The 19,975-nt window shown below is 39.6% G+C and overlaps 2 protein-coding genes across 2 annotated transcripts in view; one reads left to right on the forward strand and one right to left on the reverse strand.

Annotated features, from left to right (window-relative positions):
- LOC131035320 (dolichol-phosphate mannosyltransferase subunit 1) overlaps positions 1 to 19,428 on the reverse strand; it is a 70,176-nt gene extending 50,748 nt beyond the window's left edge. The window contains exons 1-3 of the mRNA XM_059208037.1: positions 19,134 to 19,428; positions 18,938 to 19,008; positions 17,347 to 17,399 (exon numbers count right to left, since the gene is read on the reverse strand). The gene's annotated coding sequence lies outside the window, so the exon portion shown is untranslated. The remainder of the gene's footprint in view (positions 1 to 17,346; positions 17,400 to 18,937; positions 19,009 to 19,133) is intronic.
- LOC131035310 (uncharacterized) lies at positions 18,204 to 19,024 on the forward strand. Its single transcript, XM_057966985.2, has 3 exons — positions 18,204 to 18,536; positions 18,736 to 18,864; positions 18,965 to 19,024. Exons 1-3 carry the CDS (start codon positions 18,357 to 18,359, stop codon positions 19,022 to 19,024), a joined length of 369 nt encoding a protein of 122 aa, XP_057822968.2. The 5' UTR covers positions 18,204 to 18,356.
- Positions 19,429 to 19,975: the final 547 nt, after the last annotated feature.

A 19,975-nucleotide genomic window follows, 5' to 3' on the forward strand; every position in this document is an offset into this window, starting at 1 on the left:
GCAAGTATATGACAAAACTGGAGCCATCAAAGCTTCTAAGTCCAAAACCTCAGGCTCGTTCCAATCTATCCTCACTGCTTTGTCTTCTCGGTCATAAGATGATTGGAGATATCTACCACTGTCCTGAGCTTGATCAGCCACTCTGTAAACTTTGCATTTCCTGATGAGATCTAAAGGCAATCTGGAATGCCTCTTTCTTTTTACTTCTAGATCACTTGAGAGATTCATCCAAAAGTCCTCTATCTGAAATTCGTGCTTGTACTTTCTACCAACTGTTTCTTCTATATACCCATAAGGATCAAAATTCTCCCTCAAGGCAAAGAATGAAAATGAATATAAGGCCAACTCCCTCTCTGCATCATCCATGGCTAGAGCATTAGGACATACCTCAACTGAATTCCCTAGTATGATAGGCACAGGAATTCCATTTCCATGCCTGTGTTTGAATGTCTTCGCATAAGCTGCCAACTGCCTAGTCACCTCAAGTAGCACTATCCTGTCTGTTGGATATCTCGGCAACATATAGGGAGGCGAAGGACACCCATGAACTCTAATATATGTAAATTTTTGGAATTGGATGAACCAAGCACCATACCTCTTTACAAGCTCCTGTGCATCTTGAGATAGCCGATTGTGAATCCCGCCTTGCAATGTACTGGTGATGTTCATCGTGAAGGTATCATTGACTAACTTGTAGTCACTTCCAGGTGGATGATGCAAATGGACATAAGAATCACAAACTCTGACTTCTCCGGGCCCTCTTCCGATCACTCCTCTGTGAGGTAGTCCCGCATATTCAAAACTCCTGATCAAGGCATATATGATGTACGAGCTCATGTGGAAGGATTTGGTAGCCTTTAGTCTTCTTAACTGTACATACAAGCAATGGCTAATAATTCTAGCCCAATGAATTGTTCCTTTTCCTTGAACTATCACTTGGATGAAGTAGAACATCCACTTCTCAAAATAGAAGGCTTGAGGAGCCCCTGTAACTCGATTGAGCAAAGTTATCAAATCTCTATACTCCTCTTGGAAGTCGATCCTATGTGGTGTGTTGGGAATCTTGCTCAGGCGAGGACGACTTTTGAGTAACCAATTCTTATTAATGATGCTCAAACAAGTGTCTGGATCATCTTCATACATGGACCTGGCTCCTTCTATGCTTTTGTAAATCATATCCCTATGTTCTGGCAGATGGAGAGCCTCACTGATAGCCTCTTCTGAAAGGTAAGCCAAAGTGTTCCCTTCCTTGGACACGATTGATCTTGATTGTGGGTCATAATGGCGGGCACACTCGATCATCAGCTCATGGCACTGGACTGCTGGAGGGAAACCGGCCGCCTTGATAATGCCACTTTCAATTATTCTCTTTGCAACAGGTGATGGCTTTCCAATGTAAGGGACCTCTCGAAACTTCTTCACGCTAAAGTTTCCCAAGTCGGTATCTCCAATGTTGCTCCACTTTGACACGATCTTGGTCTCCAATTCTTCATTCCTCTGATCTTCCTTCATGAGAGCTGGATGACTAGTGGATGCTCCTGCCTTTGGGGTTGTCGTCTTGACACCTCCACTTGAGGATTAATTCTAAGAAATGATGCAAAATTAGGAAAATTCGCTAGGGAAAAGGTAGATCGAAGTCTTCAAAATGCGCTTCCTTTATCAACTCCACCACCCCTAGCCTTCAACAAAATTCACTCCAACTTAGACCAGATTTCGCACCTTTTATTGCTTCCTCCAAATCGCACTTGAATGAATGATTGAATGATTGATTAAAATGGTTCAAAATACCCATGTTATATAGGCGCTCACCACTTCCTTTTCCCATAGGCCGACTTGGTAAAATAAAACCCAAAATAAACAAAAAAATAATAAAAGAAGAGGCCGACTTTACAAAAATATTAAAATGATACCTCAAGCGCTCTATCTTTTAATTTTTTTATTTAATAATAATTAATTTCGAATGTCTTAATAATAATAAAAATCGATTTTCCAAGGCTTAAATTAATTATTAAATACCAACGCACCCTTATTAAATGCCAATTTAATAAAAAAAAATTTCAAAAATATTTCGAAGTTTTAGCGAACTTGACATCTAACGTGGTTTGGAGGATATTGGTGCCCAGGCATGGTGAAAAATGGTGGATGTCAATAACCTCGCTCTGGTCCCTGGGAGAGGGACAGGAGCGCCTTTTCATTTTTGTCCTCAATCCTTCATTTCTTTACGTTCAAAACTTCATCCTTGACATTCAACATGGCATTTTATCTGGAACTTTAAGTTCAATTCATGTGATCTTTGGAAGGAGCTTGCCTTAAAGCATTTTCGCCCTGGTCCCTTGGTGAGGGACAGGAGCGATTTTTGTCTTTTGTCCTTGATCTTTATCTTCTAAATTGCCAATTCAAGTTTGGGGGTAAGCAATGATCTTCATTGTTCGTTCTATGCATGTTCAACTCGCTTTCTCAAGACAAAATGGGCTTTCCAAAGATTTTCGCCCTGGTCCTCCAGTGAAGGACAGGAGCGATTTTTGTATTTGAGCCTAGGATTGTTGATTCTTGGAGGCGATTCCTTGTTCACTATCTTTCAAAAGGCATTCCCCATCTTGTATCACCTTGTCTTGGCGTGGTTTTGGAGGATATTGTTGATTTTATAGAAAATCGCCTTGGTCCTTCAGTGGAGGACAGGAGCGCTTTTTAGTTTATTGCACAATCTCTTGACCACATCAACCTTCAGTTACTCCTAAGGCATAAAACATGATTCCCCATTCCATCTTGAGTTTTGGAAACAAAAGTAGCATTTCAAAATGTTAGGCGATTAGGCATATTTGAAGATTTCGCTCTGGTCCCTTGGAGAGGGACAGGAGCGCTCTAGCCAATTTTCATTGAATTTTATGGTCTTTGCAACTCCATTCCATCTTGAAGCACTTTAAATATCATTGGAATCTCGTGCCTTGGCCTGGATTCGTCCAAATTTGGAGGGGGAAGCTAGAAAAAGTGTTTTTCGCCCTGGTCCCTTGCTGAGGGACAGGAGCGATTTTGCAATTATAAGCTCACTGGTGCTTTGCTAGTCTTCGAAATTATCTCCAATGGACCGATTACGTCCTCTTTCATTCATCTTAAACACAAAACTTGCCTTAACTTTGCAAGATATTTGCCTTGTTAGAAAATCGCTCTGGTTCCTTGCTGAGGGACAGGAGCATCCTTTGAAAATCGCTCTGGTTCCTTGAGGAGGGACAGGAGCGCTTTTGTTACTTAGGTTGATTTTCTTCATTGTGGCCCACTCAAGTTATATTCAACGGACAAAACACACTCCCCTTGACCTCTTCAAATCGTAAAATCACTTAAATCTTGCAAGGATAATGCAAATTTGGAATTCAAGCTCCGGTCCTTCAGTGGAGGACAGGAGCGCTTTTTGCCCTCTAGGCCAAATCTTCTCGCTTTTCATCTCGAAATCTCATTGCTAAGGAAGATATCATCCTTTTACAAGCCATGAACGAGAGCCCAAGTCCAGGAAAGGTCCCAAAAGGTGTGTGTAAAGAAAATCGCCCTGGTCCCTTGGTGAGGGACAGGAGCGAATTTATCTTGCTAGGCAAAAGGTCCAACCTTTCATTGCTTTTAACTGAGTCTGGATGCTCCATTATGCTCATTTCATCCTTCATTGTGTCCTTAATGCTTCAATTTGATCAACCAAGGCCAAAAATGACCAAAATAAATCATTTCGCCCTGGTCCTTCAGTGGAGGACAGGAGCGAATTTATCTTAATCCTTCAAATTTCATCATTTTCAAATCTTCAAAATCCTTAAAATCTTCAATTCACGTCCAATCATCTCCCCTGGAGACCCTGCACAAAACAATTTAAACAAGTCAGTAACCAATATGCACCAAATAACATTTTCGCCTTGGTCCCTGGGAGAGGGACAGGAGCGATTTCACCTTTATAAGCCAAAATATCCACAATTTAAATCTTCAATCACTTCACCAGGCAGGGTTAGGTCATCTTCAAGGCCAGGGACCAGTTAGCAAGCCTTCAACAAAATTTTAATCAAAACTTACCTAGGCAAGAATACACAATTCCATCATCAAAATGCTAACACTTAGACATAGCTTGAATTTGCCCTCAAAAAACCCTGACTGGACCTAACCTGAGACATACCTAACTTCCTGACAGGCTCATCCTAAAAAATTGCAATCTTCGGGAGGATGCTTAATAATCTTCAAAATTGGACTGGACTCGGCTTGAAAATATCCAAAAGAAACCCCTAAGGCTTAACCCTAGTCCAGACAACTCACTCACTTACTCAAAACCCTAACAGCAGAGAGAAGAACAGGCAAAACAAAAGCAAAAAGAGGGGGTCCCCATTTTAATGGGGCGATGTGTGAAATGGTCACAACAGTCTGGAAAACTGAAAATCCTCCAAAAACTAGATTTTGCAATATAGCTCCTGGAGGTCTGAAACCACTCTCAAACATCCTGAAAGTATATATGGAATATAACTTGTATAAGAACTTATACTTAAATGTTATATTCCATAAAATGATCCTGACGGAGAGTTCAAAAAGTCAAATTTCGCTCCTGACCCTTCCAAAGGGTCCAAAGCGAAAATCTCCATAAGGCAGTCTAGTTTGACCCAAACTTAGAACCAACTCGTTCCCAGGCATCTTTGAGGGCAAAACACTTGTTTGGATGGAAAAATGTGAAAATGAAGTCAGGATTTTGGCCAAGATTAGGAATTTCGCTCCTGACCCTTCCCGAGGGTCCAAAGCGAAATTCATCATAAACTTCATTTGCCACCTTGTTTGAGCTTGAAACCTTGTTCCTAAATTGGAAAATGATCTAACCTTGCCTTGTGAAATGGTTTGAGACTTAAAAAAACTGAGCAATTTAGCCTGGAATGAAGATTTCGCTCGTGACCCTTCTAGCGGGTCCAGAGCAAAAATCTTATTTGAGCTTATTTGTCACTAATTTTGGCTAAATTTTTATGTGCAGGGTCTCTTGGAATGAAGATTGGACGTCACTTGATACATTTGAAGATTTAAAAGCATGCAGAATAATGAATTTTGGACAAAGAAGGCAAATTCGCTCCTGACCCTTCTAGAGGGTCCAGGGCGAAAATTCTTCAAACACCTATTTTCCCTGGCGAAATCAAGTGAAACTTGGGTTGAACATGCAAGGAGAAGTGTGTTTTTAGCCTTGAAGGTGAATTGAAGTTGAAAGGATAGAGGAACATGCTCAAAACTTGAAAATCGCTCCTGACCCTTCCAGAGGGTCCAGGGCGAAAATCCTAAAACCTATCTTTTCCTCCAAAGTTTGAGCAAGGCCAAGCTTAGACATGGGTGTAAAATGACGTTTGAATTGCCTTGAAGTTGGGTTGGATTGCTAAAGATGCAAATTTTGATGCCCAAAGGGAAATTCGCTCCTGACCCTTCCAGAGGGTCCAGGGCGAAACTTCCAAATCCTCCTATTTTCCTTGCATTTCAAGATGAGATTTTGGTTTTTATGACTTGAAGGGGAGTAAGGCAAGATGTTTTATGCCATGGAAGTGATTTGAAGATGAAAGGATTGGAAAATTGGCCTAAAACCTAAAAATCGCTCCTGACCCTTCCAGAGGGTCTAGGGCGAAAATTTGAAAATCCCCTATTTTGCCTTGCAGGAACGAACCAAGCATGGATTGAGTGAATGAAGAGGACTATTTCCTAGCTTTGTAAAGTTGATTGGAGTTAAAATGATGAAGGAGTAAGCCTAGGCATGGAAAATCGCTCCTGACCCTTCTAGAGGGTCCAGGGCGAAAAAGCCTAAATCCACCTTTTTTCTCCAAGTTTTGAATGAGACTAAGCCTGGACCTCGGTGAAAAATGCTATTTGGAATGCCTTGAAGGGGTTGTGAACTTTAGAAAATGAAAATTTTGAGCCCAATTATGAATTTCACTCCTGACCCTTCCAGAGGGTCCAGAGCGAAATCCCCCTAAATGCACTATTTCCTTCAAAATTTTGATGAGCCAGCTCAGTAATGGAGGTAAATGAACCCTGGAGATCGCCTTGAAGGAGTTTAATGATCAAACTAAGGTGAAATTTTGGCCTAAAATTGAAAAATCGCTCTTGACCCTTCCAGAGGGTCCAGGGCGAAATCTTGAAGAAGCTTCACTAAGCCTCAGTCAAACCTTGATATTCCCAAATTTCACCAAATTTGCCAAATTTAAAACATTTGGAAAGATTGAATTAAATGCGCATTAATTAAGGCATTTTTAATTTAATAAATTAATTTTTTGGGCCTTGAAATAAATGAAAAATCCACCTTTGGGCCTTGTAATTAATTTTGAAATTTAAAAAAATAAAAGGTGAGCGCTCAAGAGCATTTATTTGCTTTTACAAGCAAGTCGGCCTCCTTTTAGGTGGGATTTTATCTTATTTTATTATTAAAAAACTAGGTCGGCCTCATGGTTGAGTAGGGTGAGCGCTCTATATAATGGGGGAGTATTGCTTCAAGTTTCAAATCATTCATTCATCCTTCTAAGTGTGAAATTGAGGAGCAATTTGAGGAGCGAAATCCAGCAGAGTGGAGGCGAATTTCCAGATTTTGGAGAAGCTAGTGGAAGGTGAGGCCTTTTGGAGGCTAATGGAGGCATAATTCATCCAAAGGAAGACCACAATTCAACCCTTGTCCAGCAAAATCCGGTCTTCTTTCATCATTTTCCAAGGTTGTATAGTTAGGCTTTCAAAGGAGAAGGCATCAAATGGCAGCCTCGGAGTCGGAGGATCAATTACTTGGCGGACCCTCATCAAAGAAGATCAAGCCAGGACAAGGGCGACCTCCCTCCGTCTAGCATCGACAAGGACAGCCTTCTTCAGTCAAGCATCATCAGGAATAACCTCTTCCAGTCCAGCATCATTAAGGGCGACCTTCTCCATCTATCCTCCAGTCCAGCATTTGAAGGAAGGCATCACCAAATTGGCATCAACCAAGTGTTAGATAAGGTGGCATCCCAATCATCACTCCTCCATTCGGATTGGTCCACCTCAACATGTCCAGATTCAATGTACCTGACTCATTAAAGATGGCACAAACTTCGATGTACCTACCTGTTGATGTGTATTTTGTACACAACCAAACACAGAATAAAATACCCAAATGGTACCTTATCCTCTCTTGAGTAAAGTCTCTGAATGCTGAAGATATCGCAAAAAGGATCAATCAGGGTGACTTCAAGGTTCTTCGTTGTAGGATCTCTACGTGTGGATAAGCACCAGTGGTCGTTGTAAATGCTGTTTCTTCAAGGGGTCTTACGCACTTTCTAAGAAAGCTTGTCCATGTCACGCTCTTTAGATCTACAGGAACAAGTTCTTCCTAATACTAACAGATTCTCAAAAAGATCAAAAGATAAGGGTTTCAAGAGACGAATGCTAATCTAATCCTAAGAATGACTCAATGTACGCTAGACTTGGTAAGATTCTACCAATTTCAGTATCGCCAAGGAATCACAAGTCTACTGGAATTGATGCGATCTTCTAAGGTGATTAGTGATTTTCAAATCATCAAGGATATAGATACATATCAATATTTCAACAATGATTGCATGTTCAAGCAATCTCAATATCTCCAGTTGACCACGCAAGGCGTCCTTACAATCAGCAAGAAGCTAGTGGTTTGGAATGTGAATCTCACCAAAGATCAAGCACAACACTTAGTCCTTCAAACTTAAATACTACTTCGACTAAGAATGATTCAAGAAGATAAACAACCATGAAGATAGCCACAAGTATTGCAATAAAACACCATAACTTCAATATTTTATTGATCTCAAAGCCAAATGGACAACAATTGTTCAAAATTCTTTCTTCACTACTCAATCTTGCTACACAATAACTTTCTTCTCTCTAAGCTCTAACTTCTATCTCTAATCTCTCTATCTTCTCTTTTCTAATCTTCTAATGACAAAATGAAAATGAGTGAGGGTATATATAGCATCCTCAATTACAATGAATGGCCCAGATCGAAAGAAGATCAATGGCTGAGATTCTGACACCTAAACCCTAATTAGGGTTTGTTACAAAAATATCCCCATTTAGAAAAATATTATTAAATGCATAGCCAAATATTTAATTGGCACAAATATCGAGGAAACATAGACCAATAGGAATTAAGCTGCCACCTCATCTTATAACAACTTTTCTTCTAGAACTTTGTTCCCTTTCCTATGCTCTTTCTTCACATATCCAACAAATCTGGACACAATTCCTTCAATCTCAGCAATGGGAATCTCGGGAAGATTCTTCATTCGTTCTTCCAAGTGAATGACCTAATCAAAGGCAATGAGAAGAGCTGTTTCCCATTCAGGTTCAAGTTCTTTGATCCTCTCAATCAGAAGCATAGTAGTGAACATTAGGTCTCGTTGCTCATCTGTGATGACATTCTCATCTTTGCAAAAGATGACCTTGACTCTCTCTTCTAATTATTGAAGGTCCACATCTGTCTCAATCTCGATCCGCCTGCCAAGAATGGTACACAATGCTTCAAACACCTTATCCTGAATCGGATGGATGACACCTTCAACTTGACTACATTTGGTGTTGATATCTTCGAAAAGAACCTCTTTCATCTGGAGTAGAGCTGACCACTGAAGTAGGTTATGAGTTCCTCCATCCATTATCTTTTCTTGTGCTAGGATCCTCCTTGGTGTTTGTCTGATTACTTGCAGGACCGGAATGATAACATCTCTAGTGTGAACGAAAGTGGCTACAGTTATCATTAGATTGTGGATAATCTCAAGGACCTGGATAGCTCGATGGATTGTCTTCATCATTCTTGTTGCAAATTCAACAGCTACCGTGTGGGATTTGTCAATCCAAGAGCTCATAAGCTGAACCAAGCTTTTGACCCTTTCTGCTTCGCCAACTGATTCAAGGGGAAGTGCTTGCAAAGGAGATACTGTTGGATCCTGACGTCTCAAGGGCTGGTTGAGATGACTAAAATAGCCTCTCCGAGCACCGACCTCCCTTTCAAGCTTCCTATTCTTCTCCATTTCTTCTTTAAGTTTGTCTTTAAGTGCTTCACATGAATCAGTCGCTTCTTCTATTGCTTGTTCAGTAGTGAGTGGACCAAGCTCAAATGTCTCTAAGTCATACTCATCTGCAAGAATTTCACCTTCATACCTGTCCACTACTGGTGTAGCAATTTGCAATTTCCTAGATCCTGTCTCATCCCTTATCACCTTGGACATTTTTGTGGCCTTCTTCTTTTCCATTACCCCCTAAGAATTCGCCATGAGGCTTTCTAAATCAAATACATCTTCTTCTTCTTCAATTACGATCACCCTTGTCAATCTCTCTTTTAACCAATCCGGAATGGCAGATCTTGTCTCTCTTACTTGTATTTCTTTAGGCAGTGGTTCATCTTCTCGGAGAGGGGATGTCGTTTCATCATCATTCTTGTCTTCATGTAGCTCATCAACTTGGGGAGATTGACTTGATGAATGCTGAGGTGTCTGTCCCTTTTCAGGCTTATCATTCTGTACCATGGACTCCATAGATTCATCAACTTCAGGTACCGTCTTCCCTTGACCTTCTCCTTGGCTTGCCTTCTTTTCATGTCGAGAAGATGTGCTTGATGGGTGATCTCGATTGGCCTCTTGCTTCTTCTTGGAAGATTCCCTTTTCTCAGGTCTTTCTTTCCTCTTTGCACCTCTAGGATGAGAAGTGTTCTCACTTATGCTTGCTTCTCCTTCTTCTGGTCTTGCCTCCAAAGTAAAAGTCATTGACACATTCTGTTCTCTCAACTTCTGATGTTGTACGTCCACCCATCTGTGAGTACATGATAAAACAGGAGCCATCAAAGCTCTCAAATCTAAAACCTCAAGCTCATTCCAATCTATCTTCACTGCTTTGTCTTCTTTGTCATAAGACGACTGGAGATGTCTACCGCTATCCTGAGCTTGATCAGCTACTCTATAAACTTTGCATTTCCTGATGAGATCTAAGGGTAGCCTAGAATGCATCTTTCTTTTGACCTCTAAATCGCTCGAGAGATTCATCCAAAAGTCCTCCACCTAAAATTCGTGTTTGTACTTCTTACCGACTATCTCCTCCATATAACAGTGAGGATCAAAGTTCTCCCGCGAGGCAAAGGATGTGAATGAATATAAGGCCAATTCCTTCTCTGCATCTTCCGAGGCTTGAGTGTTAGGACAAACTTCAAGTGAATTCCCTAGTATGATGGGCACCGGAATTCCATTTCCATGCTTGTGTCTGGATACCTTTGCATACGCTGCTAACTGTCTAGTTACCTCAAGTAGCACTATCCTGTCTGTCGGATACCTCAGCAACATGTAAGGAGGTGAAGGACACCCATGAACTCTGATATATTGTAAACTTTTGAAACTGGATGAACCATGCACCATACTTCTTCACAAGTTCTTGTGCATCCAAAGATAGTCGGTTATGAATCCCACCTTGCAATATCCTAGTGATGTTCATCGTGAAGGTATCATTGACTAACTTGTAGTCACCTCTAGGAGGATGATGCAAATGAACATAAGAGTCACAGACTCTCACTTCTCCAAGTCCTCTTCCGATCACTCCTCTGTGAGGTAGCCCTACATACTCGAAACTCCTGATTAAGGCATATATAACATATGAACTCATGTGAAATGATTTGGTAGGTCTTAGCCTTCTCAACTGCACATCCAGACAATGGCTAATAATTCTGGCCCAATGAATCGTTCCTTTTCCTTGGACTATCACTTGGATGAAGAAGAACATCCACTTCTCGAAGTAGAAGGCTTGAGGAGCCCCTATAACTCGATTGAGCAAAGTTATCAAATCTCTGTACTCCTCCTAGAAGTCGATCCTATGCGGTGTGTTGGGAATCTTGTTCAGGCGAGGACGACTTTTGAGCAACCAATTCTTATTGATGAGATTCAGGCAAGTGTCGGGATCATCTTCATACATTGACCTGGCTCCTTCTAGGCTTTTGTAAATCATATCTTTATGCTCTGGAAGATGAAGAGCCTCGCTTATAGCTTCCTTTGAAAGGTAGGCTAAGGTGTTCCCTTCTTTGGATACGATCGACCTTGATTGTGAGTCATAGTGGCGGGCACACTCGATCATCAGCTCGTGACACTTGACTGCTGGAGGGAAACCTGTCGCCTTGATGATGCCACTTTCAATTATCCTCTTCGCAACAGGTGATGGCTTGCCAATATAGGGGACCTCTCGGAACTTCTTCACATTGAAGTTTCTCCAGTTGGTGTCTCCGATATTACTCCATTTGGACACGATCCTAGTCTCCAATTCGTCATTCTTTTGATCTTCCTTGATGAGAGTTGGGCGACTAGTGGATGCTCCTACCTTTGGAGTCGCCATCTTGATACCTACACAACATTTCAAAATTAGTCCTTAAGCATTATATCTCGAAGTGTAGAAATTAAAATTCAAAAGGAAGATTAAAGATATTAATTAGGAAACTTCATGATAAATCTTGAGTTATCATTTCCTAATTAACTATGCAACACTTAGACTTTTCTAAAAAAGTGCCCAAAACATCAAGTCTTGACCAAGGATGTTAAGATGATTTCGCCATACCTCCTCTTGAGTATTAAACTCTAAGACCTTTGAAAATGATGCAAAAAAAAATGGATTTCGCTAGGCAAAGTTTAGATCAAAGTTCTCCCTCAGATGAATTGCGCCTCCTTTAGCCTTCAAAAGAATAGATTCCACCTTAGTTAGCCTTCAACACTTAGAAGAAATTCGCTCCAAAGAAGCAATATTTCGCACCTCCAACTTGCTCTCCAATTTCGCACTTAAAGGAAGGGATGAATGAATGATTAAACCTGAACAAAGCACCCCATTATATAGAGCGCTTACCCTTTTTCCTAACAAGACCGACTTGGCAAAAAGGAGGTTAAAAATAAATAAAATCTTCAAAAAGGGTGGCCGACTTGTAAAATAAGAGCAAAATAATGCCTTGAGCGCTCACCAATGAATTTTAATTTAATAGAAAATTAATTTTAAATGCCTCCAAAATAAAATTTTGATTTTCTCAAGGCCTAAAATTAATTATTAAATGCCAAAATGCTTTTCATTTAATGCAAATTTAATTTTAATTTTCCAAATGCCTCAAATTTAGCAATTTTGGCGATCTAATGCAAATTGGAGAATATCAATTTTTAAAACAAGGCTTAATGAAACTTCATGAAGATTTTGCCCTGGACCCTCTCCAAGGGTCAGGAGCGATTTTTGCTTCCTGGCTTAGCATCATCAACTTTTCTAGGCAAATCATCATTCATCATGTTTTTGAAGGGCTTTTCTACCCTAGCACAATCTTGCCTTAGCACAATTTTGAAGGAAATATGTTGGTTTTATGATTTTCGCCCTGGACCCTCAGCAAGGGTCAGGAGCAACTTTTGCAAATTAGGCATATTCCTTCATCTTTTAGAATTCAAATCGCCTCTAAAGCATAACACATTACGTCCTCCTCCTGTCCAAGCAAGATTTTGTCTTAATTCCACACAAAGGGGAGAGAACTTTGGAAATTCGCTCTGGGCCCTTAGCAAGGGTCAGGAGCGATTTTTACAATTGCCTTCAAAATCCTCACTTTCAACGATCCCTTGTCATTTCAAGGCAAATTAAACATCTTTTCAAACTCGTGCATAGGCATTGCTTTGCTCAAACTCGGAGTAAAAGGTCCAATATTAGGTTTTTCGCCTTGGGCCCTCAGCAAGGGTCAGGAGCGATTTTCCAATTTTAGCCTGATTGCTTCCTCGTTGATCATCCAAATTATATTCAATGGGTAAAACATACTTGCTTTCATCTATTCCAATCATAAAAATCACTTTGACCTTGCAAGAAAAATGTGCTTTTGAAATTTTCGCTCTGGACCTTCAGAGAGGGTCAGGAGTGATTTTTGCCATCCAGACCAAAATGCTTCACTTTTCATCTTAAAATTTATTTGCTAAGGAAGATGTCATCTTGTTTCATGCTATGAATAAAAATTCATGTCCAAGAAAAGTCCAAAAATGTGCATATAAAGAATTTCACTCTGGACCCTCAGAGAGGGTCAGGAGCGAATTTACCTTTCGTGGGCAAAACTCCATCATCTCATCATCTTCAATCAAGTCTAGATACTTTATCACACTCATTTCATCCTTCATCATGCCTTTGACATCTCAAATCGACCAAACAAGGCTAGAAATGACCTCCATAAGATTTTTCGCCCTGGACCCTCAGCAAGGGTCAGGAGCGATTTTGATGATTCCAACAAGATCCTTCATCATTTCAAGTTAAAACTCCTTCAGGCGGGTGGAGAAAGTCATTCATTTTCAATTCATGTCCAACACTTGGTCTCCCTTTACTGCAAAATGAGGGAAATCAAAATTTCGCCCTGGACCCTCAGCAAGGGTCAGGAGCGATTTTTCCCTTAGTCTCCAAAATTCATCTCTTTTCATGTCTTCAAACCTTCAATTGCCTCAAGTCACGTTCAATCCTCCTTCCAGGAGACCCTGCACAAAACAAATTAGAAAAGTCAATGACAAATATGCTTTTACTAAGATTTTCGCCCTGGACCCTCAACAAGGGTCAGGAGCGAAATTACCCTTTCTTGCTAAACTGTTCAAAATTTAAGTCTCCAATCACTTCACAAGGCAGAGTTAGGTCATTTTCAAGGCCAGGAACCAGTTAGCAAGTTCATCCAAAACAAGGAATTGTGTTTAGGATAAAGTTCGCCCTGGACCCTCAGCAAGGGTCAGGAGCGACTTCTCTGTTTCAGGCATCATCTCACTTTCCAAAAATTGATCAAAAAACTCTCCAAGCAAGAACACACAATTTCCCCTTCAAATATCTCAACACTTAGCCAAAATTGTGAAGGAAATCCAGTCTACAAGGAATTTCGCCCTGGGCCCTCAGAGAGGGTCAGGAGCGAATTTGACATTATCAGGCTCTTGATCTATTTCTTCACCTATTTAACTTAGCCCACTAGACTCACTTTCTTCACTGACCATGCTCAACTGACTCAGACCTGGAAACAAACTGGACCTCACCCTAAAAACCTTCAATCCAAACTTAACCTGAGACCTATTTGACTCCCCTAAAAGGTTTACCTTATTTCAACAATCTTAATTCTTCAGGAAGACACTTAACAACTTTCCAAAATTTGACTGGACTTAGCTTGAATACGTCAAAGGAACCCTTAAGGTTTAGCCCTAGCCCAGACAGACCACTCACTCACTCAAAACCCTAAAAGCAGAGAGAAGAACAAGCAAAAACAAAGCAAAAAGAGGGGGTCCCCATTCTAATGGGGCGATGTGTGAAATGGTCACAACACTACCCCAACTATCCATTGGTCGAATATTCCAGAGAAGACATGTGTCCAATTAATACAATTATTTCATTGGTCAGAATTGAGTTTGTTGTAGCAAACCCTAATTAGGGTTTTCATTGTAGAATCTTGGCCATTGATCTCAAATTGATCTTAGCCATTGAATTGTATTAAAGGCACTATATAAGCCCCGACTCTTCATTTTGAAAAGGCTAATAGAAAATAGTTAAGGAATAGTTAGTTAATAGTTAGAAGGTGAATAGTCAGTTGATAGAATAGCAATTAGAATAGAATAGGAGGACAAGGCAAGAAACTGTTGCCATTGATTGTAAATAAACTCCATTTTCATTTAAGTAATGGTGAAGTGTGTCGTTTCTTGCAATATGCATGGTTTCTTGTTGAATCTTCAATTCTAGATGGTAGATGATTAGATTGAATGAAGAAAATTGTTGAATGCACCTGTGTGGAATCCGTCTAATCCAAACCACTAGCCCCTTGCTAATGTTAAGTGCGCCTTGCGTGGTCAATTGGAATAAAATGAGCTTAATCTTAAGTCGTTACACGTCTATTGTTCCATGCATTATCTTGAATGGTGATCAGTGTCTGATGGTGTACGATTTGAACATATTGGAAGCACCCCTTAGAAGATCGCATTGAGCTGGTGTCGAATTGTTCAAGCCTGATGGTGAGACCCGGCCCAGTAGGACTCCACCTAGTCATTCATCCATCTTCTCGCATTCTAGGTAGTAGAGTAGACTTCCTGAACCTTGCATCTTTTGCCATTTGTTTGCCTTCCAGTTAGTAAATAGGACTCGTGATTCCAGCAAATCAGACGTTCAGTCATCAAGTGTAAGTCCCCTTGTGATTCCAGCAAATCACATCATACCACTGGTGCTTATCCACACGTAGAGATCCTACAACGAAGAACCTTGAAGTCATCCTGATTGATCCTTTTCGCGATATCTTCAGCATTCAGAGGCTTTATTCAAGAGAGGATAAGGTACCATTTGGGTATTTTATTCTGTGTTTGGCTGTGTACAAAATACACATCAATAGGACTCCAGGGGGCAGACATACAGAAGTCGATGAAGTGTGTTTTGGCAAGGTTGGTAATGGGTAGGTCGACATTAAATGTCGACTATGACTTTCACTGGTCAAGTTCAAAGGTTTGTGACTCGATGCAGACCGAAAGGCAAAGATCTCCAGTGCAACGATCAATGCAGGATGTCCAAGTGCGGATCGGATTTGGTGATGACTACTACGAGATCATTTAGTGTGTTTGACAAAGAGCATGGCCGACAAACAATAAGAGCATGGGCGACAAACAAACTGTGTTTGCTAAAAATAGCAAACGTGCACTGGAAGCATCGAAAATGGCAAAGATGGTTGAGTCATTGCAGGTTATCCATCCAAGAAAGGTGATCCGATCTAATTTGATACGGATTTGGTCGGTGGAGAAAACCCTAGGCGGGAAATATTTGAATATTGCATTTTGGCAGGAAAGCAGATATATAAATATACAGATCGAAGATTAGAGTTGATTGATGTTGTTGCATGAGAGAGTGATGCCGGTGAAGTGAGTGCAATTAGAGAGTTGATCAGACTAAGAAGAGTGAAGAAGAAAAGAGTGAGTACCGGTAGTGATCCGACAAGGCAGAAACAGAGCAGGGTTTGACCAGTGAGCAGAGTACCAGTAGTGACAAGTTGCAGTGGGTCTGAGTGAGTAGAGAACCGGTAGAGATCAGAGAAAAGTGAACCGGCAGAGAAGATGCAAAGTAACAAAAAGAGGACTCAACCAGTTAGGTTGCAGCAGAGAGTGAAGGAGAGCAAGAACAGTGTGAGCAGAGAACCGGTAGTGATTTGTGCAAGGTTAAACCGGTAGGGTGATTAAATGCAATGGTTACAAAACTCAATTTGTAATCGAATTATTACTCTTGTATTGTATGCATTCATTATAATCACTGAGTTGGTGCTCAGTGCAAGGGTTGGTGTCCATAAATAGTTAGGGGTCGGTTCTCCTTGGGTTGGTACCCTAAATCAGTAGGGGTTGGTGCTCCTTGGGTTGATGCCCTAAAATCAGGGGTAGGTGCCCTAAACTTTGTAATCAGTTTTACTTGTGAGGCTGGATTGGAGCAATAGACTTCAGCAGCATTTCTCACCGAGGTTTTTCCCACATTGGGTTTTCCTTGTATATTTGATGTTATGTGATGTGTCATTGAGTGTGCTTGCATATTGATCTCTTCCCTTATCTCACCGGTGTATTCACCTTGTGTTAAATCTGCTAACCGGTACACATAGACAGGTTTAATCCTCTTGGTCTTTGATATGTTAACCGATATTCACATTTGGGATTAAAAGGGCTAAGATTGGAAACCACTGATTCACCCCCCCCTCAGTGGCATCTTGTGTTCAACAGTCAACAATTAATTGGAGGACATGTATTTTGTGCAAATGGCCCATTATGTTCTTTAGGTAGAAATAAATTTACATTTCCAAATGGATATACCAGCATATATAATAATAAACAGAAATATAAACCATTCAATGTTTGAATCTACAAGGCATAACTGAACACTGCGATTCCTACTAGAATTCCTACAATCCCTTCAAAAAATGGAAAGATGGACGGAATCTAAACAGATTGTCAGTTGGCTAAATGCAGAAGTTAGTTGCATTATCAAACTAAAAGAAGTGCTTCTCTTTTCCACTTACAATGAAAATCGCATTACTAATCTTATTTTACTTTGACAAGTGATGCTTTGTTTGGTACAATCAAAAGATTACTGGTGCTAAAGTCACTTTCCCTTTAATTATAAGAATACATGCCAAAAGTCACATCCAACTACCAACTGATTTTGAACTGTACATTAAGAAATTTTCTAAACCTAAGCATATGTCAATAGCTGCAGTGAATTGCTATGTCAAAACCCATTACAATGTACATTTATGTCCACTAATTGAGCTTTAAGTCTTAAAATTAGAAAAGGCTGGTATAAATGTCTGCATAAAAAGTTGAGAAAGTAAGGATATGTGAAGGAGGAGGTTACCGGAAGTTTTGCAATCTCTCCTAGTTGCATGCCCAAAACACCTTCATCCCAACCTGTAGAGATAATGCAAATGCGACAAAATCCTTTAAGGAATCATGTCATGAATAACACAGCATATTTAAAAATACAAAAAACAAAAATAATGAAAATATTATGGAACTATGCTAAGGATCATATTCCTAAAGGGGAAAGCATGGCAAGCTCAAGTGAGACCCCAATAAACCATTGTAAAATGCAATCGACACTTGCCATTCAGATAAGAGTAGTGTTGAAGAGCAGTAGTGTCATTTCATCAATACAAGCAGTTAGCATTAACTAGAGCAATGATTAATCATTACGAAAATTGGATTACGAATTTACTTCAACCAAAATGTCATTGTAATGCAAGTGAATGCAAAGTATTATACTAAAATTCAGTCCATCAATCATGTGGTCAGTCAGAAAAAGAGAGATTTATAGAGTTGTTAAGCCTATCGTAGAAATTGGTGGAAAATTGGAAATCCCAAGATGAACTCAGATAGAAAATTCAAAAAGGAGGATGTGTCACAACTCCATATGTGTATGCTCTTTTGGTATGCTATGGATCTTGGAAATCATACTAAAATTATTACTAAAAGACATGCCAATTAAGCTCACTCTTCTGCAAGATAAAAATTAAGGAGATGGATAACAATATAATGAATAAGAACTCGAGATTTAAGGTCATACCTAGAAAAGGGTAATTGACAGCCTTACAAATGGGCAACTAGCCAATCTGATTAGCCAATTAAAACCATCAGGGGATAATGTTGCCAACCAAGTGTGTGTAAAATATAGAAAATACCTTCAAATGTGGGCATCGTCGAATGATAGAAGCATTGCGGAGATGAATTCTATATTCTACAACCTAGCAAGTGTGCTCCGCGAGCTCAATTTCGATTTGTGATTCACAGATTTTGAGTTATTTTAATTCTGACGAAGAGGAATTAAGATATACTTTCTTTTTGTTTGTTTGTTGGTCTGGTGGAAAAATGTTGCACAATCGTGAAGAGAACACTCGCGGATTCGAGCGGGAGACCACGAATTTCATGGATGTAGATGATGATGACGACGACGAAGGCACGGCTCTGGTGGAATTTTCGCCCTCTTCAACCCCTGAATTCTCGCCTATTTCGAGATGGGACATCTCAGATTTTTGGACCCCTAATATCGTAAATTTCGTGTTCTCTCTCTCTTTTTTTTTTTAATGAGTTATATTAAGGGTTTCTGTTTAGTATTTTTTTTCTTTCTTCCATGGGGTAAATTTTGATATGTTCTTTTTTTCGTTGTTGTCAAATTTGGGTTCAAACTTGATGAAACCCTAATTACGGCTCTTTTCTTTCCTGATTTGTTCAATTTGGTAATGTGCAGGGAGCAGGTCTCAGTAATATGGGAAATACGTACTACATGAATTCTCCGTTCAAGTGCATTACTTACACGGTGCCGCTCGTTGAGGAACTTCGCAACTGTGATCATAAAATTCAAGCCCTAAAAAAATTGGTAAAATCTGTTTTAAATATATATTTTTATTATAAAAATCTATCACAAATCATCTGACAAAATAGTTAATTACCTTTATTTCTTCTGTTCACCAAATCAGAAGCAGCGTTCAAAGCATACAAGCAGCACAGTGAGCTATTTAAGCTGCAAAAGACAATAGTTTTAGAACAACCCTTGTATTCAGAAAACCAAATTAACTTAACCCTTTCAAAAAGGCAACACCCTAAATTCACTGAGAATCAAATGTATTGTATTTGTCAAGGCTAAACCTGCAGAAATCTGTTCTAATTCTGTCCAATATGCAAGCTGAAATCTCCAAGATTGTTTAAAACCAAACTAAACAACCTAAGCTCTGTTCATAGCACAGTATTAATCCAATGTTCCACCCAATAAGCTTTCAATATGCATTCAGTAAGCTTTGAATATGCATTCATTAAACTTTCAATACCACTGCCTGTCACGGTACCCTATCAACAGTACGTCATTCGGCTACACCTTTAATCTCAGCAATTGTGATTAATACTATGTGCTACTGTTACGGCTATGTCTATTCTAGGTCTAAAATGGACTTTTTGTACAACGTGTTAGTTAATTGCAGCTGTGAATTGCAAAATCGATGGTGTAAAACGCGCGACCTTTAATGTCATTAGTGATTGTATTATAGAATGTATGTGTTTGGAAGTTGTATTTAATTTCATTAGTGATAGCATTTAAAACAAGTATGAAGAATCTCAATTTTATGGAAAGAAAAAGGACAATCCTTGGAATTTGGCCTCATCGAAATCTATTAAATTTTAGAGCAATTTATAGAGCTTAGAACAATATTTTTAACGCGAAAAATAGCAAACAAAGAACATAAAAGACAAATTAAAAATAGATTGAGATGATCAACATCTCAGCTCTTTCCGAAAAATAGTAAGTAATAAAGATTCATAATAAAAGTAAACAAAATACATAATATTTGTCTTTAGAATAGAGCTATTGAAAAGCCACTGATCATTTCACAAATTAAAGCCTTAAAACTATTTAGCATGGCTACACATCGGTTGGTGAAAAAATTAACAAATATAAACATTAATATTCTAACTAATTTACCATTCTTCATTGCAAA

This window comes from Cryptomeria japonica, chromosome 7 (genome assembly GCF_030272615.1).
Source record: "Cryptomeria japonica chromosome 7, Sugi_1.0, whole genome shotgun sequence".
Lineage (NCBI taxonomy): Eukaryota > Viridiplantae > Streptophyta > Pinopsida > Cupressales > Cupressaceae > Cryptomeria > Cryptomeria japonica.